This window comes from Gymnoscopelus microlampas (genome assembly GCF_963454915.1).
Source record: "Gymnoscopelus microlampas genome assembly, chromosome: 10".
In the NCBI taxonomy this organism is placed as follows: Eukaryota; Metazoa; Chordata; class Actinopteri; order Myctophiformes; family Myctophidae; genus Gymnoscopelus; species Gymnoscopelus microlampas.
In genome coordinates, this window is record NC_139947.1 from 38,955,423 (window position 1) to 38,981,407 (window position 25,985).

Sequence of the window (25,985 nt, forward strand, 5' to 3'; positions counted from 1 at the left end):
ATCAAGAGACAGAGAGAAAGTGAGAGATAGATTGAGAGACCAAGAGAGAGCGAGATATAGAGAGAAGAAAGTGAGGGAGAGATCGGTAGACAGAGAAATATCGAGATATAGAGAGAAGAGAGCAAGAGTTCGACCTAGAGACAGAGAGAGAGCAGCAGCAAGAGATAGATCGAGTGACCAAGAGAGATCGAAAGAGAGATCGAGACATAGAGAAAGAGAAGTAGAAAGAGATAGATGTGGAGAGAAGAGAGCAGCAAAAGATAGATCAAGTGACCAACAGAGAGCGAGAGATGATGGATCAAGAGACCAACAGAGAGCGAGAGATGGATCGAGAGACCAACAGAGAGCGAGAGATGGATCGAGAGACCAACAGAGAGCGAGAGATGGATCGAGAGACCAACAGAGAGCGAGAGATGGATCGAGAGACCAACAGAGAGCGAGAGATGGATCAAGAGACCAACAGAGAGCGAGAGATAGATCGAGAGACAGAGAGAGATCGAGGCATAGAGAAGAGAGAGCAGTAGCAAGAGATAGATCAAGAGACAGAGAGAGATCAAGATATGGAGAGAAGAGAGCAGATATATCAACAGACCAACAGAGAGCAAGGGATATCTCAAGAAACCGAGAGAGATCGACAGTTAGAAAGAGATTGAGAGAGAGATCAAGAGACAAAGAGAGGCCGGGAAGTAGAGAGAGAGTGAAAAAAGAGTTGTGTTGGACGGTGACCAAAGTGAAAGGGGGCCCAAAGGGTGTTGGTCATGCTGCTGTGGCAGCGAGGGACAGGTTGTACTCCTTTGGAGGTTTCAGCGTGTACAAGATGGATCAGATTGATGTGCATGTCCTCAACACAGGGTCTCTTGGCTGGAATAAGTTTTCTCCAGTGACAACTAGAGAGGGAGAGCGTCCGCTTGAGGTTCCCTCTATATGCTACGGCCAAACAGCTGTATTGATCAAAGATATCATCTACATCTGGGGAGGGGTTACTTACGCAGTAGAGTACTGCAATGTTCTTTATGCATTTGATATCAACACCCACAGATGGTTCAAGCCCAATGTTTCCGGGACTATTCCAAGTGCGAGGCGGGGTCACTCAGCCTGTGTCTTGGGGAAGGTCATGTATATCTTTGGAGGATACAACAAGCTGACTAGATGCACTAATGACATCCACAAGTTGGATACCACCACAATGATCTGGTCATTAATTAACACCAGACCCACTCCAGCAACTGTTTCAGAACGTCATTCTGCCTCTGCCACCATCATCGGGACAAAGATGTTTGTGTTTGGGGGCCTAGGGGAGGACGATGACCACTACAACAACATCAGTGTGTTTGACACAGAGACAAACTGCTGGCTGAGCTCACCTTCTGCACAGCTTCTTCCAGAAGGACGAAGGGGCCATTCAGCCTTTGCCTACAATGGAGAGCTATACATATTTGGTGGCAACAATTTTGAACAGGTCTTCAATGATCTGTGGAAATTCAATCCAGAGACCTTCTTATGGAAGAAGGTTGAGCCCAAGGGGAGAGGCCCGCGTTGGATGATTAGTACGTGTTGTTGCCTGGTGGGAGATCGTATCACCCTCTTTGGAGGATACACGCCCGATGACCTGTACATTTTAGACTTGAGTCCTAGTTACGCAACGTAAGGCAGAGTGGCTCAGGTGGTAGAGCGCCCCTCTGGGAACCGGAAGGGGTGATCTGTCCATCCAAGGTTCTTGACAAACTACTGGGCTGATCAGTGCCAATTGCCAAATTGAGGAATGAGCGGAAGAATTCCACTGCGTGGAATGTTGCTATTGGCTGTATTATGTGTGCACATGACAAAGTACAAAGTACACCTACATTGCACCGCCAATCCGACTGATATGCCCATATATGGGGATATATATATCTATCAATCCTTGTCCCCTTTATGCCCATATATGGAGATCTCTCTCTCAGTCCTTGTCCCTTTTATGCCCATAATATATGGTGATTGCTGTATCTGCCAGTCCTTGTCCCTTTTGTGCCCATATATGGAGAAACCTCATCTCATCATGCCCATATATGTCATGCCCCTCTTGTGCCCAAATATGGAGCTGACTGATTTGTTTGTGCCTGATGCCATGATGACACATTGAGTTTACACAACACACTCCATACTTGGGCGTAGCTGCATTGGGAACTCTTCATATAGTTATTGCTGAGTTATGTTGACATGAGCATGATGTCAGAGGTCCGCCCGCCGGCCGGTCCTCCCTTAAGCCAATTTTAATACAAGGATTCAAACAGACACACATTTCATATAGCAAAGGCGCAAAATACAACATAAATTCAGAAACGTTCAATTTATTCTGAACTTAAACGCTATAACATGAAGATTTACAATCACTTCAATTCACATTCAAATGTAGAAAAAGACAAACCACATAGAAATCATTGAACAATGTAACACCAAACAAAGAACAATGCATAAAAGTAGTCAGTCATTTCAAAGAGCTGAAACATGGTATACTGACAGAAACAAAGAGCACTCAGCTATTGAAGCAGTTCAGATGAATCATGACTAATCAGATTTATTTGTTGTGCTTCATGGTGCTGTACATGCTGTACGGTCTTCTGTTATGAAGCTTATGCTCTTACGCTTAATTTATATTCTATTGCACAACGGCGGCATTTTCCAATATGGAGACACCGGCAAGCGACACCGTCGTACTACGGAGTATAAATTAGGCTTTAGCTTACACTCACAATGGCTGTTGCAGGGATCAAACCAGAAACCTTTTGTTTATCGGACAGTTTCTCAGTGGTTCAAAGATGTGATCAACTACAGTGCTGCGTTTCTATCCTACGAGCAACTAAACTTATGGTATCTCAGGTATCCACCATTAGACAGCTGGAACCACAATAACCCAAGTGAATATAGTAAAAAATCCTGGTTGGATAGAAAAGCAGCAGTAGTGCCACAGCAGTAGATTAGATAGACTACATTGCCCACCCTGCTTGGCTTGCATCTCAGCACAGATCAGAATGTGAAGCATTTCATGCAGAAGAACAAATGTTATTTCAGGTTTTACTAGATCCCCCGGTCATTCATAGTTGAGCAGTTATAAGCTGAGCTATGTTTTGTTTTTACATGTGTTAACTCTAAAGTCTCACACTGAATAAGAACATATATTGATTGTGGAGAGAATCTTGATACATTTCGAGGAAGGAGACATAGTTTGACATAGTTGGCTATTTTGTTGTGTGGATTTCCACTCCACCCTTTTCACTAACTAACACAGGACCTTTCAGACAATTTATCCAATGAAGTGCCACGCTAGGTATGTATGTGGCATTCCTACAGTATTGCCTGAGACATTATCTCATGTCACATTGCTTATGCACACACGCAAGCACGCACATCATGTGAAAGAGCTTAAATTTACACATAAACTTTCACATGAACCCTAGCATCCCTATTCTGGTGTGTATAGGGAAAAACTGAGTGGACCAAGTATAGGGACCCTGGTCAACTACATATCTAGAGTTGGTAAATGGTAAAGTTTAAACAGGTACTGTACCAGTCTGGTACAAATTAGATCCACTTGTCTTATCAGACATTCCATCGTTTAGACTACAGAGCACATAACTACAGTATTTTACCATGTGAAATGAGGGACATGGAGAGAAGGGTTCTTGGACATTAAGCTGAAGCTAGGCTTTGTGTGCCAAAATCAGTGTTAGATAGATACGTAGGTGGAAATAACCGTACAAGCAGTCTACTTAGACAAATGCTATGCTATATGCATGAGATACCTGCTTGATGTCCAGCAGAGTGAGACAGAGAGAGATAATATGTGACAAAGGTTCAAACCCATGTTGTCATGAGTGCATGACTTGTGTCTTGTCTGCCATTCTAAGAGGATATATACCCTATTGCATAACTTTTAGTGTAGCTTGAACACAAAGCAACTCTCCACAACAAAAATATAGGTAACAGTAGCAACATTAGCCCACAACACAAAACACAAATTCGACAGTTTTTATACAAAGTTCAAGTTGTGCTTGATTCAGTAGCATGCCATTCTTACTTCGAATGCAAACAAATAATTGGTGAGGTAAATCAAGCACAGAATAGTTTCAGCCCTCCACTACTTGCAACACTCACTATGCCAGCAAAGTTTTATGGAATTAGCCATCACACAATCTAATCCACAAATAGATCTAGTAGATGTGTGCTCCTTTCTACCAAATAGTTCTCTTTAAACATAGTAGCATAGCAACAGAAAGTATACAGTATTAGCATAGAGGAATTAAAAGCACTTATTTCCAAATACAACTGGACTAATCGCCTTGCATAGCTGGATTGTTTAATCTCGATAAAGGCTTCAATCTTCTATCTATCTACCTACCTACCTATCTACCTACCTACCTACCTACCTACCTACCTACCTATCTATTATCTATCTATCAGCTTTATAAGGTATTAGCTTGGATGGCAGACACATCCTTCCATTTATGCTAACTGACAGACATGCAATGATGTACTGCAAGCTATGTACAATACAGAAACACCTATTTATTCTTTTCAGTACAAGGAATTGTGATTGTTTGGGTAACGATTATAGTGAGTTGTCGTTGATGACAGGTAATTGTGAAAATATATGCTAGGATTTACTGTCAGGATATAAGCACTTGTTGGTGGTACAAAAGGTGTTTGGTTCCATGCAATCCATGAAAAATGAAATTGTTCTCCAGCACCTAGCTTAACCGATGTACTGTACAGCGGCAGAAAGTAAGACTGGTCGCATGATTGGCGTTCCAGTGGCCAACTGTCCATCAACAGATTAACATCCCCAGTTCAATTCCGGCTATAGCACCAGTGTTGTGTTTCTGCCTTCACTTTACTGTCTATTTATACACTGTCCAGTCACAATAATGCACAAATGGATGCAATAAGCTCAACGTTTTAGAGATTGATTCGGTAGTGTGTGCGTGTGTGTGTGTGTGTGAGAGAGCGAGAGAGAGAGAGAGAGAGAGAGTGTGAGTGAGTGAGGACATACATTCTGACAGAAATTGAGGCAAAAATTAGAGAAATATAGAGATATGAACCCAAAGAGAAAGACTAAGAAAGAGACTGAGAAAGACAGCATGAGTGATAGTGTGAGTTTTTAAGTGTGAGAATGTGTGGAGGAGTAACAAAACAAAAGGAAATTGGAAAAACAACATTCAAAATATTCTTTTTTATTAACAAACTTCCCCAAAAAAGGATCTAGAAGTCATCCATTATCATCACATATCGATATTGATCGATAAACTATAAAACAGGCCTTTCACTACAGCCAAACCTCTAAGCACAGTAGCTTACATTTTACTTAGCTAAATGGAATTTAAGACAGCCGGTCAGGGTCTGTCTGACTGAATCGATCGGCCAATCATTCATATATAAATAAATATACAAATTCAAGTAGACAGATGTGAAAAAAGAGAGCAGTTACACAGCAACCTCCAAGTTGATGAAACAAAAAACAGCTGACACGGACCGACCAACGAAACCGTTATTTTATGTTTCGCTTGCTATTGTTGTCAGGATGGTTGTATGGGACCTTTTGGTTGATATGGAAATTAAGGAGAAAAACACCCTAAAAGAGTAAGATTACATTGTTTATCTTTTCTGCTGATAAGTGTGTTAATGCCTCGGCTGACCCTGAAAAAGATCTGTGATCAAGTTTGTTTACATGAACTCCAGTATTCAGTACAATAGCTCAGTATCCACAATAATTTGCCATCCCTGTATATGAATGCAGAATATTCCGAATACCATGCAAACTGATATTAACCAAGCAAATAGTAAACGGGATGACCTGACTAGTGACTGCACAGCATTTTACTCAAGTTCCTCTTAAACAGAGTAATGTATCTTTGCTAAATATTATGTCCAATAAATGGGATATAATATTTACCTGCTCAAGAAATAACAAAAAAGAATGCGTGTTGAAATGTATTTGGATATTGATGTGCATGAAAGCACACTCATTGGTTGGTCCACATGCAAGTTCTGCATAAGTTCACACGCTTGGGGTCAGAGTCAGACCTTCAAGGTCAACTGGTCAGACAGGCTGAATGACACTTTTCTTTCCTTTTGCAAGACATGACAAAAGCAAAGGCGTCCAATTTGTAATTAACAACAACAATATGAACCGTACAAAATCCTAACAAAAGAGAAAAAAAAGGAAAATAAGGAAACAAAAAATATTGTACAAAAATAAATGAATAATAAATATGCAACATCATAAATAAATAAAATTTGGTAAATTCAAAAATAATAAGAAAAGAAAAGAAAACTAGAAACACAGGGTAAACTAGTCATTTTAAGTATGACAGTATGAATGAACAAATGAATGGAAGATAAGAATAGAAGGAAATGCTTTGTTTAAATGTGTATAAAAAAAAGAGCAGTGGGTTCCTAAAGCTCTTTCTGTAATGATGTTTTTTTGGGTAGTGGGGGCTGGTATTGCACAGGCCAATCATGCCCAGTTCACCCCAAAATGCAGGCAAGGCAGCCATAGTATAATATCAGTGATCAGTGGAAACAAGTTTTGCAGCTGATGGTAAAACAATGTAACCTACCCTGGGCTTTCATTCAGTCTAAAATGTTTCAAATGTGCAAGCGTCATGTAAATATGATGTGTCTTTTACAGTGAATTTTACAGAAGACGATAGCCAGTACAGTGTATGTCTACTGGGAGATCAAAAGGGAAAGGAAGGAAGGAATATATAACAAGTGTGGCTTTTGTAATAATAGTGCAGTTGTAAAAGAGCTTTTTAATTGAGCTGCAAAGCGATTGCAAAACAGTTGCAATGAGGTTTGTGTGCTTGCTGTGTGTGTGTGTGTGTGTGTGTGTGTGTGTGTGTGTGTGTGTGTGTGTGTGTGTGTGTGTGTGTGTGTGTGTAACTCTGTATGCAATGAATACATTGCATTATCATTAAAACACAATGTCATGAAACTTCATCAATATCTCAATATCTGACCTTATGGCAAATTGGTGGTCACGGTCAAGGAGGTCAATTATTGATTAACACATTGTCATGCACAACTTCTAATCTATTCATTGTAGAAGGATGAGACTGATGAGACTTCACTGCATTAAGTTTCCTAGTTAAGATAACATAACGCTATCGTTGAAGTATGGCATTTCACGTTCCACAAGTTTGTTTCAAGTTCTATTAAGCCTTGAACAATGTTATTTGGTCTCTTTGAAGGAGTTTTTAGATGTTCTTGCACATGTTTTTGGCACAGCTCCAACTTAAAGTCTGAAGCGGTTTGGTTTTACACTGACCTCTTTTCACAACATTTTAAAGGACAATCAAACAGCAGCGCAGGAACGAACAGGACATGCTGCACTCAGAGCAGGTTACACACAAAATCACATGATGACTTTACCGAAATTCCAATTTAAAGCAAAGTTCTCCTTAGAACACTGAAGAACACAAGATAAAGACACAGAAACAAAACGACACACATCATCAAAAACACCTCAGGGTTTCATGTGTCCTGTGGGATTCCTGTGTATATGTAGGATCGTGTGTGTGTGTGTGTGTGTGTGTGTGTGTGTGTGTGTGTGTGTGTGTGTGTGTGTGTGTTTTGCATCGCTGTTGCTAAGCTACAGTAAGACTGCAGGTATAATTCTGAGGGACTCTCGTTAACTGTCTCTCCTCACCCCCTTCTCACAGTTAACATTCAGAAAGTTGGAGGTAAAAACAGCATTTTCTGTTGGTTATTTCTCAGCTACAAGGAGGGAGGAAGCCTCGCAAGAACACAGTTCTCACCTGGCTGTTATTATCTTTATTAGGCAATGACGTTTTTCTTTACTTTGAATCTTTTCTTTTTTTTAAAAAACAAAATGTAAAAGAGATACATAAATAGAAAATATAATATGCACAGCACAAAAAAAATAAGATCTCCCCAAGTCTGATGCCTAAATAGCTTTCTTTTGAAAAGTCCTGGCTTTAAAAGGCGATTTAAAGAAGTGTACATTCTTTCTGTTAGAGTGCTGTTGTTCTTTTTAAGGTTTCAGGATGCCCTTCTTCAACCTCATCCACAAGCCTCACACATTTACTCTAACATTAAAAGTCTTGAGTTTCTCTCTCAAAATGATCCCATTGTTTTCAGGCAAATAACACACAATACTCCTGTACTGGCAGTGAGTTGGTAAATCAATGTTTTTCTTTTTCCAAAATTGTCTTTCTACCATTACAGAAATATTCAGTAGCATTAACTGACAATCGACAAACAATACCATGAATGTTACCAATATTTCCCACGATCAGGTGCTACAACCAGCTGACATATCTCTCTCTCTCTCTCTTTTTTTAAGATCAGTGCTAGTGTACCTACGAGTTTTCTTTCTTTTTTTTCTATTTCTTGTAGCTAGCTGAAGAAAAGCGCACACAAAGTTTCTAGCAAAGCTGCAGAACTAGAATCTTCTAAACTTAACAGCACAACTCGTGGCCGATTATGGTCACTGCAGGTCCACACTCAGCAGTAAATCAGTCCAGTGATTTGTAATCAAATTCCATTACAATCTAGGAAGCCCAAAGTCCTTTTATCATTATTCCTCTTCTCTCTGATGCATTGTATTTACCTCAGAATTTATTTGAAATAAGATAATCAGCATAAGGATTTATTTTAATTGTGTCCAGTCTGTGTTGATTTCCAACAAAGACTTTGTTTTATTCCTCCAAAGGCAGGTGTGGTAAAGACAGGACACACTTGAAGGATATTGAGGGGGGGCTCAGTTGCCTCGACGGTAACACGATCTCTTATCTACTGTACCTTGTCTTTTGCTCTATCTTTTTTTAATCCTTATGTATTTCTCTCGATCCTGGCCTTTCATTGGACCGCCCGGACCACAGCAAAACAGGACATCCCTCCTAGTCTTGACAATGCCTCAAAGGAACCAACCTCAGCTAAACAGCTGCATCTTCATTAATCACCCATCACGTCAATGACGTCATCATCATGATCCTCCTCTTCGGAGCTACACGTGCCACTGATGCTCTGTCCATTCACAGCTAGTACCGGACCACGGTGGATGTCTGAGCGGGTAGAGGGGGAGGAAGGGGAGGATGTGGTGGAGACGGCAGTGAGAGGAGGGTATTGGGAGAGGAAGCTGGCTCCAGCCGGGCCAGGGGTAGCGGCTGGACCCGGTAACCCACCAGGGAGCATTGATCCTGGGAACAGGCCGGCCAGGGTATGGTTGTAGGACAGAGGAAAGCCTGGGGGGAGCATCCCGGCCATGCCTGCCATGCTTGGGTGCAGCATAAATGGAGGCAGGGCAGTGGAAATAGAACTGGCAGCTGATGATGATGATGATGCTGAGGAAGATGAAGTGGAGATGGCAGTATCAGTGGTATTGGTGGTTGGGTTGGGAGAGGAGGAGGAAGTTGGGACTACACTAGCTCCTGCATACCCAAAGTGGTCAGGGAACATCAAGCAGGGATCGCCCATTTGGCTGTGGTAGTAAGGCGACCCTGGCCCCATGAAGAGGGGCTGCCCCAGTGAAGCTCCAAGAGACCCTAACATGGCAGGGCTGAGCCCCAGAGGAGGCAGCCCGTAGCCCCCTGTGAAGGGGAAGCCTTGTGAGGGCAGTGGGACTGGGGTGTGCTTTCCAGGAGCTGGCTGCTTGCTGGTGCGCTCATCCATCAAGGGGCTGGGGGCCTTGCGCTTAGCAGCCATTCTCAGATCTTGGGCTACGTTGTTGTCATCCATGTTGGGTTGGGCGTTGGCGGTCAAAGCATCTCGACGATTAGAGAGGTTGAGAGGTTTGATGCTGGCCGCATTAGTGGTGCTCTCCTCCGCCCTCTCCTGACGTCCACCAGGGACAGCAGCTGTTTTCTGAGTTTGGGATTCTGTGCTAGCCGTGTAGCGCTGCAGCTCACTGATGATTTCAGCGCCATCGGGTGAAAGAGGGCGGGTCACACTCTTGGAGGGTACCTGCTGCTTCCTGTCAGGTGACATGCAGCTGTTGCTGCCATTGGTTGAAGCCTTCTCTGGTTGGTCTTTGGAGTCTGAAAGTAGAAGAGACCGTATTTAAGCTCTACTGTCATACGAAGACAAAATGACCACTTTTGGGTTTTAAATGTCAAAGGTTATGAAACAGCACAGTGAGCTCAAAGTCTGAATTAGAACCACAAATTTCACTATCTGGTCCTTTCCTTTTCTTTTTTTTCCTTAATTTTTTTAAACAAACATTGTCATGTAAGGGATGCTAGTTTGTGGTAGTTGTGCTGGCCTACCTTTGGGTGCTGATGTAGAGATGTCCTCTGCTGACTTGGCCTTGTTAGCAGCTCTGATGGCAAAAATACGCCCATCACTCGTCCTGATGTAGGTCCCTGAGAAAGAAGGCACACAGTTATGTTTTGACCAATAATAATTAGTTGAGCAGCTGTGAGACGGCGAGTGGGGCTATTGCCTGTACTTATATCATTCTGTCCACAAATCTGTCCACTAGAGGGTGCAAACGGAAAATAACAAACCGCTATTCAAATGGACTGGCCAATCAAGAAATGTTTTCTCACCTTACAATCAGTTATTGCAGTTAAGGTAGGGTAGGTAAATTATATTTTTTGTGAGAGAGTACAGAGTACCCATTTATCAGCTTCCAATTTTGTCTGCTCATTTCTTTGTGTCAACTCCTCCAATTTCACTTGTTCCTCCTGTATCCTGTGTGAGTTCTATCTCCTGATTGGATAAAAGTGGTATTCTGACCTTAAAATGCATTTTCTGTTTCTGGAGAGACAGGGAGACTCCGCTTACTGAACAAACACTCTAGCAATGAGTGCTATCAGAATATAGAGCAATTTAACACTTATTTTAGCAAAATAAATATCACTTGCCCTACCTTTAAGTGTTCATTTTTAAAAACACTATTTTGCAATGTGTTCTATAATACATGTTTTATAATCCCATGCAGTGAATGATTACCTTTGGTCCCTTTAATGACATGGATGCTCTCTCCAGCGCTAATCCGGGCCTGAACGTCTGAGCTGTTGGTGCCAGGGATCACAATGTCTGAAACGCACACATGACATTTACATTGACATTGTACACATTTAGCGGATGCTTTTATGCAGAGTGACAAATGCATTTAAAATGGAGTTCCGAAGTCATAATGGAGGGATAGTATCATAGTATTCCTGTGATTCTAGAAAATCTATGTTAAAGGGGTATTTCACTTTTAAACACCTCTGGGAGCATTCTTCATGATGACTCTCATCCTTTGTTCACTCAGTTTGATGATGAACTCAGGGAGGTGATATAGGGTGCCACTGGCAACCAAAAATGTTTTTAGGAAGTCCTTTATACACAGTGCAATCACCATTTTAGATTTCTAAATAATGCTGCAATGATATATTGCTTTTGTTAGGTTTTCAATCTTTTGTATCATTCTCAAGACAGTGATCCTATGTGATTCTCGTCCTACATTACATTACATTACAGTCATTTAGCAGACGCTTTTATCCAAAGCGACTTACAATAAGTGCATTCAACATAGGTAGGGAACGAAACTACTAATCACCAGAATTTTATTTCCTGCAAAAACAAGCAACCAAGAGTATACCTAGCGCCAAGGTAAAAGTGCTATATATCAGCTACCTACTTTCTTAAACAGATGAGACAAAATAGCTAAATCAAATGAGCACGAGCTAATACAAAAAGTGTATCGACTAAACAAGATTCAATAAAACAGTACAACAATAAAACAAGAGTTCGTACAACTAGTTAACAACAAGTAAGCCAGACATAGAGGAAGGGTAGTGTTTCCTGAAGAGGTGGGTTTTCAGCCTGCGGCGAAAGATGGGCAGTGACTCTGCTGTCCTGACTTCAGTGGGAAGTTCATTCCACCACTGTGGGGCCAGAACAGAAAAAAGTCGTGACCGTGTCGATCGACCAGAGGGACCCTTGAGTGACTAGGCAATCAGTCGCCCCGAGGTGGCAGACCGAAGTACTACTTTTGTGAATTGTGTTTTTATGTTCCGCCATGTGAAACAATTTTACACTTTGTGTGGACTGTGGACAGTTCTAGACTGAATTAGTTCTAGACCCACTCAGGAATGATGCAAGTCGCGAACGATGCAAGTTGGATATGCATGCCCTACCCACCCAGTTATGCAATACCCGTTGTACCCGTCTGTCAGTCTGCGTCCCTTTTATACCCATATATGGAGATTTCAACAAAATCTTATCAGGTAAATGTCTATTTTTGCTACGTAACACCTGCAAAATACCATGGATGTGCATGTGGATCTGCATGACCTTTAAAATAATGTTAAAGACGTCAGAACAATGGGGTAGAGAACAAGAGACAACGTACAGTCAACTTTTCGATTAATGAAACAAGTGAGGCTTTATCAAAAAGAAACCAGGCCAGAAAATAACTGTATACCTGTACAGTCAACCTACCAGTTTCGGTGACAATCTTCTGTACAAATACGCCAGCCTTCTGTAGGTAGTTGACAGGGAAGCTGCCCAGGTTGGAGCCAGATGAGGTGTTGCTAGGGGTGGACACAGCAGATGCTTGGCGCGGCATCATGGGAATTGGAGTCGACTGGACTGGCCGCACACTGGCCACCGGCTTCTTCTCTGAGTGAGGCGGTGGGCGCCTAAGGAATCAAGGAAGTACGGGTGCAACAGTTAATACTTTTAATTAATTATACATTATGAATTACTAAAAAAAAGATGAATTCAAATAAAATAATCATTGAAATGTTTAAAGATTTTCAAGCACCATTGTACGACTAAGTAGTACGTTTGTTTTACAGTTCATGTTAAAAAACTACAGCAGATGGCAAAACATGCCATGCTAATAAGCAACACAGCTGCAGCTAATTCAATTAATATCAGGTACAGTCAATATTAGATTTAGTTGTACCGAGAGTCATGGGTGTGCCACTGTGCAAGCATATACAGTAGTCAACAGTGTTGTCAAGGCACATTGACACACCTAAATATCACAAAAACATGAATAATTTGATTGGATGGAGCTGCGCTTCTTACATCACAGTGGTGATAAGGTCAGCCTTGCGCAGTCTGTTTTTAACCTACTGTAGTTTTTAACCTGAACTAGAAAACAAACTACAAAATCAGCCCAGGGTCTCATGCCCCTTTAAGTGATTAATCAGACTAATCTATTTAGTCGATTATAACAATGTACACACATTGTTTCACGTTGATTTATTGAGATATAAAATAAATAAATAAACATAGCTTCTCAATCATTCCCTTAATCGAAAAAGAAAATCATTGATAGTTACAAACCCACAAAGAAGTAAGGATTACAGCAGAATAAGATCAATAGTTTTTTTGTTTGTTGATTCTGGTTTATTAGAGACAGAAAAGAGAAGAAGCGTTCATCCATTTCTTTTATGAAAACGTCGAGTCACTCACCAGTTCCTCTGACTGAATGCAGGTATGTTGGTGAGACTCTGGTCACTAGCGGGGTAGTAGTGGGCGTAAGAAGGGCGGGTGTAGGGCACCGACGCCCTCTTCTCTTCCTCATAGCCTTTCCTGGCGTCCTTCTTTTCAGCAACACTCAGCTTCATCTCTCCGCGGTCCATCAACAGGGACTCATGGGGGAACGGTTGCTGCAGCAACAAGGTGAAGTTTAGATACGTTAAGTTCAAGATGTCATTTTGTGTGTGTGTGTGTTTGTGTACTTGTATTACTGTACTAATGAGGACCAAATGTCCCTCCGATATAGTAAAATTTGATTCAAGGTGGGGTTAGGATTAAACATTTAAATGTTATAGGTTTATGGGTTACGGTTATGCCTGATATATACTTAGTTACGTGACCGAAAATAGCCGGTCTAAAGCTCGCAATGCGATGTGAGCATGTAGATCGGCTATTTTCAGCTTCAGGGTTACGGTTACAAATGGCAAAAATAGTCGACGTCCTAAAATGTGGATGTCCTCACAACACAAGTAATGTAAACCTGTGTGTATGTGTGTGCACATATATGCTGTATACAGTATGTGCTATATATATCAGTGGTTCTCAAGCTTCTTTCATGTAAAGGAGCCAAAAATTCTTAGATTTTTTAAATAGCCAAAGAAATGACACAGATGTGTTCCCAGATTGAATGGGTTAAGCTCTACAGCTCTACCTTGGTAATGAGGTGAGGATAGAGATGCAGGGCCTTCCTGAGGACCACCTCCATGCTGTCTTGGGGCTGCAGTTTGACTCGGGAGGCAGATGGCTCCTCCTCCACAAAATGGAGGAGAGACTCCACCTCCCTGCGGGTGAAGTTCAGCACCGGGTTCAGATCATCAACGACACGGTCTGGATGGAGGAGGAGGGTGGACACACTCATTAATACACATTCTCACTCTTACCAATAAAAGTCCTAATCCTGCAGAATGAAGTTGACTGATAAAAAAAGATCACTAACGCTTTTAGTTTTATTATCGTTACATTTCACATGAAATACTGCATTTACAATATATACTTTTCAACAAATGCGATGCAAATAAAATGACACTATTCACTATTCAAAGAAAAACGAAATGTGACATGTTGTGCGCTAGTAGAGCTGCTATTTTCGGTACTTCAGCAATAAAACAAAAAAAAGTGAAATATGGAGATTCAAGGTTTCTGCCCCATATAGAAAGCTGAATGGGGTGAATAAGACGGTGAGAGACAGAAAGACAGAAATGGAGAGACAGATAGCAAGAGAGGACGAGGGATGAAGAGAGTGAGAAAGCTCTCAGAATGAGTGTCCTCTTTGTGCTTTTGTATCCATTATAACATAAAGTGTAACACTTGAAATACTCAGTTAGACAAGAGCCCTTTGGAAGCATTGTACTGGGTTTAACTCTGAGCTACTTACAGTATTTAAGGTAATTAATTGTCTGACTGAATGGAGGTTCACTCCCAAAGTGCAGTTGGTTGCTTGCAGCGTTCTTGAGATACGCTCATTTGTACATAGAGAGATTCCTGGAATTTATAGATAGATGTTTGACCGTTTTTCCCTCTGCTCACTAGGCCTGTAACAATTATTACGTAAACGCCCAATTGCAATTATTTGAGATAATCGCCATTATTTTGCATAATCGTTTCCATGTCGGAAAAAAAATGCAGATCTATAAGCTCACTATGTGTCACTCATTTCTTTATTTTTTTAAGTATAAAATGATTTAATATGTCTGTCAAGTCATCTGCCCTGTGAAATTTTTGTTCACAAATCCAATAAGGCAAACAGTAATGTAATTTGTATCCACACGTTCCAATGTTCAATGCAAAAAAACACAATTAAATCTAGAATTACAATTATTTGTGTGACAATTAATCTTCATGTGAACTTTCATGATATGGCGACAGCCCTACTGCTCACCAGACATGCTCTGCTTGGAGATCTGCCGGTCATAGATCTTCTTCTCCAGGGTGAAGTCACAGACCAGACGGTAAATGTGGCACGGCTTCTTCTGACCATAGCGGTACACGCGGCACACGGCCTGGGCGTCATGGCAGGGGTTCCAGGAGGCGTCGAACACCACCACGCGGTTGGCCCCAATCAGGTTTACACCGAGACAGCCGGCCCTGCGGGAGACAGAGAGAAACAGAGGGATGTTTAGTTTAGGCTTTATTTAAAACGAGTATTTCAAAGATGCCATTGCATCTTATTGTAATTTATTGTGAAAGGTTACATAGAAAGAAATGTGAATGTACAATTTGAGTACTGTATTTGTGTGTGTGTGTGTGTGTGTGTGTGTGTGTGTGTGTGTGTGTGTGTGTGTGTGTGTGTGTGTGTGTGTGTGTGTGTGTGTGTGTGTTACCTGGTAGACAGCAGGAATACCCATGCTGAGGTGTTGTTAGGATCATTAAACTGGTTGATCAGTCTCTCTCTTTCTGATGCAGTGGTGCTTCCATCTAGTCCTGAAACACAGAACAGTAGCACACACAGAGTTAGCGGCTATTCATCTGTGTATATATACTTCCATCTTTAATCGGTCCCTCACAACATGAACTGTGCCTGCTTGATTCAAGTCAGGTGTGGTTATTCCAGTGCTAAAGAAAAATAACGTCACCTGTCTTGATGACTATAGGCCTGTTGCCTTAACCTTAGTCATTAGCTAATCAACTAATCGTTCCTATTGTTCATGTAAACAATGAAATATCTTAATCACATTACTATGAATTAAACTACTTAGCAGTTCTTGAGAAGCAGAATTAATTACAACAAGGCTGATATTGGGAATCACCAGTAGGTGGCAGTAATCAATGTAAGTCAATGGGAGAGAGGAGCAACACACCACACTACTACTCTCTACTTACTGTAGTAGTTGGTGTTGCGGACCCAGTTCTGGCTGGGTTTGTCTCGGCTGGAGGTATTGGGTGAGGGAGGGACCGGCTTCTTGGCCAGAAACTCCTCGATGATTGACAGTGTTGACAAACTTTGACTACAAGGAGAAAATTAAGGAAATGTTTTCCAATGTGAGCAGATATGTCAACATAGAAGTTGCAAAGAAACTGTATAACAAAAAATATAAAAGTATCGAGTGCTGAATGCAAAATGCAGAGGCAGACTGTAGAAGGCCATTTAAAACGAGAGAGGATCATGCTTTGTATAGCCCTGCATGTATTGTATGCCATGTAGAGAGAATGAAAAAATAGTAATACATGTTAAATTGAGGTTTCTCAGCCTTTACCTGAAGACAAGGATCTTGTCTCCCTTCCTGACACTCTCTTCTATCAGGTGGAACAGTAGAACCATCTTGGCAGAGTTCTCCAGGACGCCCGTCTTGTAGTCGTACATGATGTCCTTCGCCTGGCCGAATGAAGTAAAGGAGACATTACAAACTTCCATTAATTCACAGGGTAAAAGGCCTTGTTGTCAGGCCTTGTTGCCTGCTCATTTAAGCAACCAGAAAAGGACCCTCTCGAAAACGAGATGCTACATCTCAAGGGGTTATTCCTAATAAATAATTTCAATCATTATCAACCAAGTATCCCCAGTTGCCCACACCAATCAATAAAGCGTATCTTATCAACTGGATCAAAACCAGAGCATCTTTAATGCAGTATGATGTTTGGTTTCGTCAGGGAGGAAGATGTGATAATCGTACAATCTATTCATGTTGTCATACATGCAACATGGTGGTGAGCATCTTGCATCAACTACAATGTGTGGGAGAATACCTTGTGCATTGTATGTTAATCGTTTTATTAGTAGAAGTTGCCAACTGTCCACACACAATGTTCTTTGTCTTCAACATTAAGCCTATATCTTTGCTAATCATTGCGACTGTTGTGGTTTGTTATTTTTACTGCCTTCATTATAGTAAGTGAGCTGTCCACTCTGCCTCTCTTTATAAAATACAGAAAGAGGACTAATGCAGAAAATCCTAAACATCTTCTCCTGGTTTGAGGTTTCAACATTCAACATACCCATTCATAGGTGAGGACCTGGTTGGCTTTCTCCTGCATCTGGGTGAGACTCAGTCCACCAATAGGGTTGGGGTCCTCCAGGGGCTTGGTCTTCTGATTGGGTGTGGCCTGGCAGCGGACGGGGCCTGTGGAGGTGATTTCATCGAGGTCTAGGTCCTGGTCATTGGTCATGTTCTCTTTCTGCAAGGTCTCGTAGAGCACGTCTGGATGGTTCCAGATCTAACAGGATAGAACCATTAACACATTAAAACCGGGAAAGCATCCGTTTCATTTTAGATTTATTTTGCTTTGGCTATTCAAAAATGTGATTTTTTTTTGAAAAATCTTGAAAGAACTACTGGTTTAAAAGGCATTTTGTAGAATCAGCCTCAGGTCTCTTAATGGGTTAAGAATAGAATACACATTCTTTTGTTTTCCCAAGGAGCAAAAGACAAAGAAAAGTTGAATACGTTGAAAACAGTTGTCATCTCTTCTTTTACAATACATACCCTTGAGCACATACACGCATATACACACACACACACACACACACACACACACACACACACACACACACACACACACACACACACACACACACACACACACACACACACACACACACACACACACACACACACACACACCCCTCACCTTACAGCAGACACAGAAGGCTTTGAGTGGATTGAGGCTGAGCCAGCCCGTGTTCCCTGCCTCTCTGAAGCGGTTCATGAACTCTGTGTAGAGCGCCCTCTGCAGGGGAGACAGACGCACCAGGATCACATGCTCCTCTTTGGACGGCAGCTGGTCCTTCAGCACATCATGGCCTCGCCTGGGAGCAGGAGCACAGGTACACACTAAAGACAAGGCTTCTTCAACTGATGTTTTTCCATCATAAAGGTTAATCACTTTCATCTATTCTGTTGTCTGGGTGCTGTAACTTCAACTCTTGCACTCTCTGATTACTACTGGTTAAGTAGTAGTGTTGCTGATCAAGGATATTAAGTTTATGGCCATTGTATGTTTCGATGTCTCACCTCTGTACGAAGCCCTCCAGCAGGCTGTGGAGAACGTGGCTCCTGTACCTCATCAGTCTGACGTCCTGAGGTGTGCTGTCCACACACTGCCCGTTCAGAATGGGACGCTCAAACATGTTGCTGAACTCCTGACGCGTACCTGGCAATTATAAAACATTATGTTGCTGAATAAATAAGAGAGAAGCTGAACGCTTTATACATAAAAACAATCCACCACTCATTATACACAGTTACATACAATTACATATACATCAACATTCATCATACATACCTAGGAAGTCGGGTCGGACAAAGTCTACCATGCACCAGTACTCAACAAGATTGTTCTGCAGAGGGTAGCCAGTCAGAACCACGCGGCGCCGTGTGTCGATGTTCTTCAGGGCCTGGGAGGTGCTGGCATGGCAGTTCTTTATACGATGACCCTCGTCACAGATCACCACGTCTGGACCAGGCTGGGCCAGAGCTCTCTCAATACCTGGACATGTTAAGTCATGTTACTGTCTAACAGCTATACTATAGGTATACACCTGCACATGTACATATTATAGCTTTTCTTTAAAATGATATTAATACAAAAATTGTATGTAGACAACTACTAAAAAGAAAATATATCCACAATGCTTTTAAAAGGGTTTTTCATTTCATTAAAGATGTTTTGTTTGGAGGTGGGCGACATGTTACAAAGGTGCAAACTGCATGGGTGCTGCTTTATAGACTGACTCAGGGAACCTTATGCAACAGGTGTACAGGAAATTAACATGAATTAATTCACAATCATTCATTCACATAACATTTACGGTCGCTCTTACTCACTCGCTGCCAAGTACAACCACAATCTATCCATTACAAGTACGCACGCACACACACACACACACACACACACACACACACACACACACACACACACACACACACACACACACACCCCCACACACACCTTTGAGCATCTCCTGCTGTCTGTCCTCCTCGTCTAGGTCGATGACAGCGGCCTCTGTGGTTCTGCTTTTCTTGTTCTTCTTCTTCCGTCCAGCGACAAAGCTCTTCTTCAGGGACAGCAGACGGTACATCTCATATCCCATCAGCAGCACACCTCCTGCGCTCGCCCAGTCCTCCACAACCCTGGCCCTGCTGGCTGTGGTCCTGAGGAGGACCAGAAGGAGCGAGGGGGAGATGTTGGGGAAGGAGGAGGTGGAGGGAGAGCAGAGGGATGAGGAGAGAGAGAAGGGAGAGAGAGAGGGTGTATAGGATGGAGATGGAGAGTGACAGAGGAGCAAACATGGGAAGAGAAGGCAAAGGGAGGAGATGGAAGGAGGGAGAGCAGAGAGGGACGGATAGAGGGAGGAAGGAAAATGGGGAGAGAGAGGCAAACAGAGAGAAAGGGTAGATGGAGAGGGAACGATAAATAGTTTTTTATTATAACAGTTCATCAACCAGCACAATAACAGAGAGACGTCAACACAATGTCTGTTGAGATAAGGAGAATCTGTCAATCATAACTGTTTGTATTAGTTACATTCATTTCCTGCTATTTTTTCCCCCGTAGAGTCAAGCCAAGAAAAATCTTTGGACTGTCATCTTACAAAACGTTACATGAGAGAATACTCTCTCTCTCCGTCCAACTCTGTCCATCTATCTAATCCTTCCCCAATCTCTATTTCCTTCCTCCCCTCCCCTCTCTGATGCCTGCCGCATGGTGTGACTCAGCAACACTTTCCAAAGATAGCGAAATGGAAAGAAGTTCAGAAAGTGGGACAGAGAGAGGACAAGGGGGGTAAGTGGACAAGAGGAGAGACAGATGGTGAGGGGGATACAGTGGGAAGAGAACATCAAAAGGTCAGGCATTCGTGACAAATTGGTATTTCCCCACGGAGGTCTTTGAGGTAATGTCTTTGACATTCTACTGTAAAATCCTGAGTGTTCATTTAAATCAGAAAGTGTACAAATGTAACCACATGGACCCGTAAGGGTCTCACAATTAAATTAACCCAAGAATGTTCACTGCATAGCTTTACTCTGTACAGTAGAATACAACTTATCATGATCTTTTTATTTAGAATTTCTACACTTTCTTTTACAACGCTCTTTATACTAAGTAGATTTTGTGGCATTTCTTGATCTTTTGCACAAGAGTGTAAAGTGGCAGGGAAAATATAAAGCGACCCCCCCCGGTCGCTAGCCTATATAAATTATTATTACATTTCTTTTTCATATTATATATGAAAATAAGTACAATTGCATACATTTCACGCAATTCTTTATATAAATACTAATGCAGCACCCTTCTATAATGTCAGTACTGTCAGGCTCTCCATATTTGGGCAAAAACCGAGGCCAGACAAAAAGACATGCTATGTACTATTCCATATCTTTTTCCTGTGTTTGTAAATAAAGTGCTATGTTAATAAAGGTAATTTAGTGCGGTGTTAATAAAGATCATTTACTTGTGTTCGTCGTTGAGGATGTGGACCTTGAAGGTGCGGGGCGTGACCAGGGCGGGGTCTGTATCCGGGGGTAACGCCTCAGGGGGCGGGACCCACATGTTGAACTCGGCCAGCCAGTTCTGTAATGTATTCACCTGGAGAGAAAAGAGAAAGAGAGACAGAGACTGGTTTAAAGCTCCCGAAACATATTTTATTAATGGCGCAACGTTTCGACCTTATAGGTCTTCATCAGGCAAAAAATAAAGTATTGAATTGAAACACAATCAATCAATCGGTACTCACAGGTACAATTGCAAGCACAGTGTGTGCCTGTGTGTGTCTGAACAGGACGTCTATGAAGGAGATGACCTGTAGGGTTTTGCCCAGGCCCATGCTGTGGGCCAGAATGCAGCCGAAACCGGAACTGCTCTCGAAACGCTCCAAAGACTCCACCAGGTTATCATACAGGAAACGAATACCACCGATCTGAGAGAAATATTAGAAATATTCGTATATGATTTATATAATTCTATTGATAATATTTGTTATCAACATCGATAGTATTTAAAGTGTATTATCTTTAAGTACTAGTACTACCTGGTGAGGTTTGACCACTCTGGCCAGCTGTGGAGACAGGAAGATATCCTTGTCCGTGGTTGTATGATTGACATTGACGAGGACCCGCCCCCGGCTGTCTGGTTGGTTGAGCGTGTCGATGGCATGCGCATTGCTGGATTTACCTGTGCCGATGCGGACACCAACATCTTCCTCCTCCCCCAAACTGAGGTCAATTACATCTGGGAGGAGGGAAGGATGGAGAGAGGGAGAAATATGAGGACGGATGGATGGGAGGGTGGCATGGAGAGAGAGAGACGAAGGAAGATAATGGAGAGGGAGAGCAGAGAAAGTGAGGGGGGGGTTGGATGTTGAGAGGGAAATATGGAAGGAGAGAAGAGGAAACAGGGAGATGTGTGACAGAGACAGGAAATGGAAGAATGTATTGATAGAGAGGGAAGGAAGCAAAGAATATACTGTAGAGAAACGTTTTATACTGTATATATATTTAAAAAAGTAGGCTATGCATGGCAGTGGGCTGTGTATTTATTTACCCGGTTCATAATCTTTGAAAATGTATCATTGTTTGGGTTAGTTTAAACCGTAGTTGGAGCATCCCTACGAACCTACTGCCCTATTTCCCCCTGTGCTGTTGTCTGCACTCCATATGAACTCTTGTTCTCTGTATATTTTACAGTTACGTAATCCAGTGCTTGGGTGTTAATACATGTTATGCACTTGGCAGATGAATGGAGTTTCTGATTCCCATCATGATAACTTGATATAAATAGGGTGTCCACGGGGAACTGATACTTTCATTGAGTTATGCTGGATTACATAACACAATTACAGCATAGAAACTTTATGGAAAAAGCCTCACGGAAATATAAACTCCTCCCGGCAAGAGAAACTATTTATGTCCGGGCATCAGTAGGGTTTGAGTGGCTTTTGGACATCCAGCTATGTAAAGTTTAATTTTTATCAGGTAAGCCGCATGTTCAACCCTCACATTGTTATTGAGAAAGGCACCAAAAACCTCTACCTGTTCACCCATTGTGGCAGTATCAGCTATTTAAATGGGAAGCTAAATAAAGGTTAAAAGCCATAATATTTTATCAAGTTTTATTGGACTTGAATGTTTATCTTGGACCGCTTGCAAACAAGCTAATGCCTTCTTCAACCTGAGTACAACTTGTGTGACGTTAGAGTGTGCTGACAGAAAACCAGCTCTACATTGCACAGTAACCAACGTCACTGCTATCAATACAATACAGTTACACAAGCATTACACTGTGTTTGCTAGGACACAGAAGTTGTGTGTGTTACAGTGTTAATTTTGACAGCAAATTCTGGCTTAGTCTTAGTCTTTTTAATAACACACCATTTAGTTTTAGTCCTATTTCAGTCATCTGAAATAGTTTAGTCTTAGTCTAGTCTTAGTCGACTAAATATAAAAACCTTAGTCTTTTAGTCTATCTATAGTCTATTAGTGTGTCTGTGTGTGTGTGTGTGTGTGTGTGTGTGTGTGTGTGTGTGTGTGTGTGTGTGTGTGTGTGTGTGTGTGTGTGTGTGTGTGTGTGTGTGTGTGTGTTTGGGTGGTAAAGAAAGAGAGAGAGAGAGAGAGAGAGAGAGAGAGAGAGAGAGAGTTATCTTACATAACAGAAGTGAATGGCTGGTAATACAAGGAGGATTAGAGCAGAGAGAGAGAACGGTTACATAACCTCATCCAGAAATGTCACTGTGCCACTGTGTGACTGAGTGTCTGGTTTCTGTGTGTGTGTGTGTGTGTGTGTGTGTGTGTGTGTGTGTGTGTGTGTGTGTGTGTGTGTGTGTGTGTGTGTGTGCGCGCGCGTGCGTGTGTGTGTGAGACAGAGAAAGAGAGACCGGTTTGTGTGTAAGGTGAGTGTGAGTACAGGTTAATTTTATATACGTGTGAGTGAGTGAGTACTCACTCACTCACTCACTCACTCACTGAATGTGTGTGTGTGTGTGTGTGTGTGTGTGTGTGTGTGTGTGTGTGTGTGTGTACTCTGATCAATAACCAAGAATATTCCAATTAATTTGATCCCCAAAATACACTTAAACTAGCAAAAGAGATAACATTGATCACCTCGAGAGTATGAGTTTGTCCTTGATTGTGTGTGTGTGTGTGTGTGTGTGTGTGTGTGTGTGTGTGTGTGTGTGTGTGTGTGTGTGTGTGTGTGTGTGTGTGTGTGTGTGTGTGTGTGTGTGTGTGTGTGTGTGTGTGTGGTTAGAGATTAGATGACAGTGTCAGAATATTTAAAAACCCCACTGGTACATCACGTACAGTGCTGTTCCATTATTATCTACTACTCACACACCCACACACACACACCCACAGTGTGCGTCTTAGTGACTCCTAATTAACTAACAAGACGTTTGGGGACATGATATAAGTTATAATTTAACCTGATGACAATCCTAGATCTGTACATAGTACATCCATTTATATAATTTAACCACATGAACCCTAGCGTCCCTACTCTCTTCGGCAAACATTCTGGAAAGATCTTCACTCGTATTGACCTGGACTGTGATCCTGCATGAATAGTTTTTCTGAGAAGCTTTAAAAAAGAAGAGCTGGATCAGGCTCGTACCCAACGCTTGTTAGTGGTCGATTTAAAACCCTTGGTAATAATTCAAACTTTTGGTGTCAGTCATTTGAATCTTTCTTGGCATTGCATGCAGACATGGCCTGTTAGCGTGCAGAAGATGTTTCCAGAGCCACAGGCTGATGAAAACCATTAAAAACCGCAGTGTGTAATTTAATAAACACATGGCTATCTAAGGGGAAATTAAGCACAGTTTTTCTTAATCCCTAAAAAAAACTCTGATTTTCCGTTCACAGTTGGAAGGCTTTCAGCATGCACTTGGAAGGCTTTCAGGGTGCAACACACTACTGGAACTGTATCTTCCAGCAGTGTTTCTTTTTGGCTCGAGGTTTCTTCCAAAACTGCCATTGAGAAGGGCCTTGTGCTTAACCCTATAATTGCACCTACGTCGAAGCTCAAAGGACAACATTAGAATACTGTGGTTGTACTTGGCAGAGCCCGGGTGTCAGTATTTATAACTGAATGAATGTGAGGCAGAGCATAGCGGGGAAACTGCTTGTGTGCTCAGCAGTTCTTGGCTGAAAAGAAGTCACGTTAAATCTTTGTGTTTTGGCACACACATGCCCCACTACGGGTTGATGTGAGATGCTGATACTCGCCGTTCTGGTTCCCCTGTGGTGACTGTCCTTCAAAAGTTTTCATTTTGAGTGGTAGAGTGGCTAGGGAGACTGTCCCATGAGGGAACAGCAAATGTGCTGCTCACTGCCAAGAACTTTGTGTCCTGTCATTGAGTAATACACTGAACCCTTTCCTGCACACTCATTGTAGGCTATACTAGATTAGAGTATTAGTTAAATGCCTACTGTATATCTTTGTTGATAGTTAGTATTAGTAAAAATAATAAAGAAAGTAAAGCGAGCTCATCATAAAGGTATGAATGTTCATCTTCAAGGATAGGAGAGTTTGTCAACAGCACACAGTCCTCATTTTATGACCTGGTTTAACGTAAGGCCGGAATATAAAACTGAACACTTAGGAGATAAATAAACTAGGCAGCACAAAGAGAAACTCTCAATATGAATTTAACTCTGATAGTGTACAAATGTAACCAAATCTGCTTACTTTCTCTAACTACCTACAGTCATTTCCTACAGTATTGTACCCATCACAGCTATATGGCCCACTGGCCCACTTACAGACACGACAAGGGGAGGGATGGGCCCCATGCCAAGAGACATGTGACTGTGAGTTCACTGACCTCTGGGACTTATAAGTCATCCACTTCTATCCTAATTAGATCCATTTGGATAAATGTTTATAGTCTGAGTTAAATCAACACTGAGTCGAGTTGAATGTGTACTGTAATTTATCCACAGTTAGGCTACCTTTTTTCTGGTTTAAGAAAAGTGGGTTGTTGACTGGGCAAGAACAGTCAACATTTATCATCCAATTAACAGTCAATGTTAGCTTACACAAGGGGCTTGTTTGAGGAGTTGCATGACAAGTATCCCCATTAACCACTTGAACCATAGCACCCCTATTCTGGGGAGAACATTCTGTGGAAATGGTCTGATTTACAAGCTGATAGGCTTGTACATGTGAGCTTATAGATCATCTATTTTCAGGGGAAAAGGAGGGGGCCAAGGGTAGAGCCCTGAGGGAGACTGTCAATGATGAATATAGGTATATATAGTATGAGTACGTTTAATGATCAATTATCAATTTTTCCTTAATAATAATAATACTAAGGACTAAGTAGAGAGGACTGTCCGATCTCCTTCAAAATAAAAATCAGACTCTACAGTTAGTGTCAGCTTGATCCACTAGGGGGCAACATAAGGCCTGTTTGAGGGATACCACTGTAGACTGTACTCAAAACCAAAAGGTTAGAGAACACCCAGGTCAGAGGTCAATGTGTCTAACTGTAACATCACAGGTTCGTCTGAGGCTTGTGTGTTGATACATGCCGTCCTCCCCCTCTCATCCTCTCCTGTCTGTCTTTAGAC

The 25,985-nt window shown here is 41.9% G+C and overlaps 1 protein-coding gene across 1 annotated transcript in view; it reads right to left on the bottom strand.

The window, feature by feature from the left end:
- Positions 1-5,265: 5,265 nt before the first annotated feature.
- The window catches only part of LOC311053144 (helicase ARIP4-like), a 37,472-nt gene continuing 16,752 nt past the window's right edge, over positions 5,266-25,985 (bottom strand). The window contains exons 5-22 of the mRNA XM_084068559.1: positions 21,449-21,648; positions 21,155-21,337; positions 20,873-21,006; positions 19,369-19,571; positions 18,703-18,906; positions 18,432-18,570; positions 18,049-18,226; positions 17,416-17,634; positions 16,677-16,795; positions 16,303-16,427; positions 15,804-15,903; positions 15,362-15,567; positions 14,135-14,310; positions 13,417-13,613; positions 12,433-12,632; positions 10,954-11,040; positions 10,266-10,361; positions 5,266-10,037 (exon numbers count right to left, since the gene is read on the bottom strand). Of these exons, the coding sequence (XP_083924685.1) occupies positions 8,956-10,037; positions 10,266-10,361; positions 10,954-11,040; positions 12,433-12,632; positions 13,417-13,613; positions 14,135-14,310; positions 15,362-15,567; positions 15,804-15,903; positions 16,303-16,427; positions 16,677-16,795; positions 17,416-17,634; positions 18,049-18,226; positions 18,432-18,570; positions 18,703-18,906; positions 19,369-19,571; positions 20,873-21,006; positions 21,155-21,337; positions 21,449-21,648 (3,848 nt within the window). The 3' untranslated portion in view covers positions 5,266-8,955. The remainder of the gene's footprint in view (positions 10,038-10,265; positions 10,362-10,953; positions 11,041-12,432; positions 12,633-13,416; positions 13,614-14,134; positions 14,311-15,361; positions 15,568-15,803; positions 15,904-16,302; positions 16,428-16,676; positions 16,796-17,415; positions 17,635-18,048; positions 18,227-18,431; positions 18,571-18,702; positions 18,907-19,368; positions 19,572-20,872; positions 21,007-21,154; positions 21,338-21,448; positions 21,649-25,985) is intronic.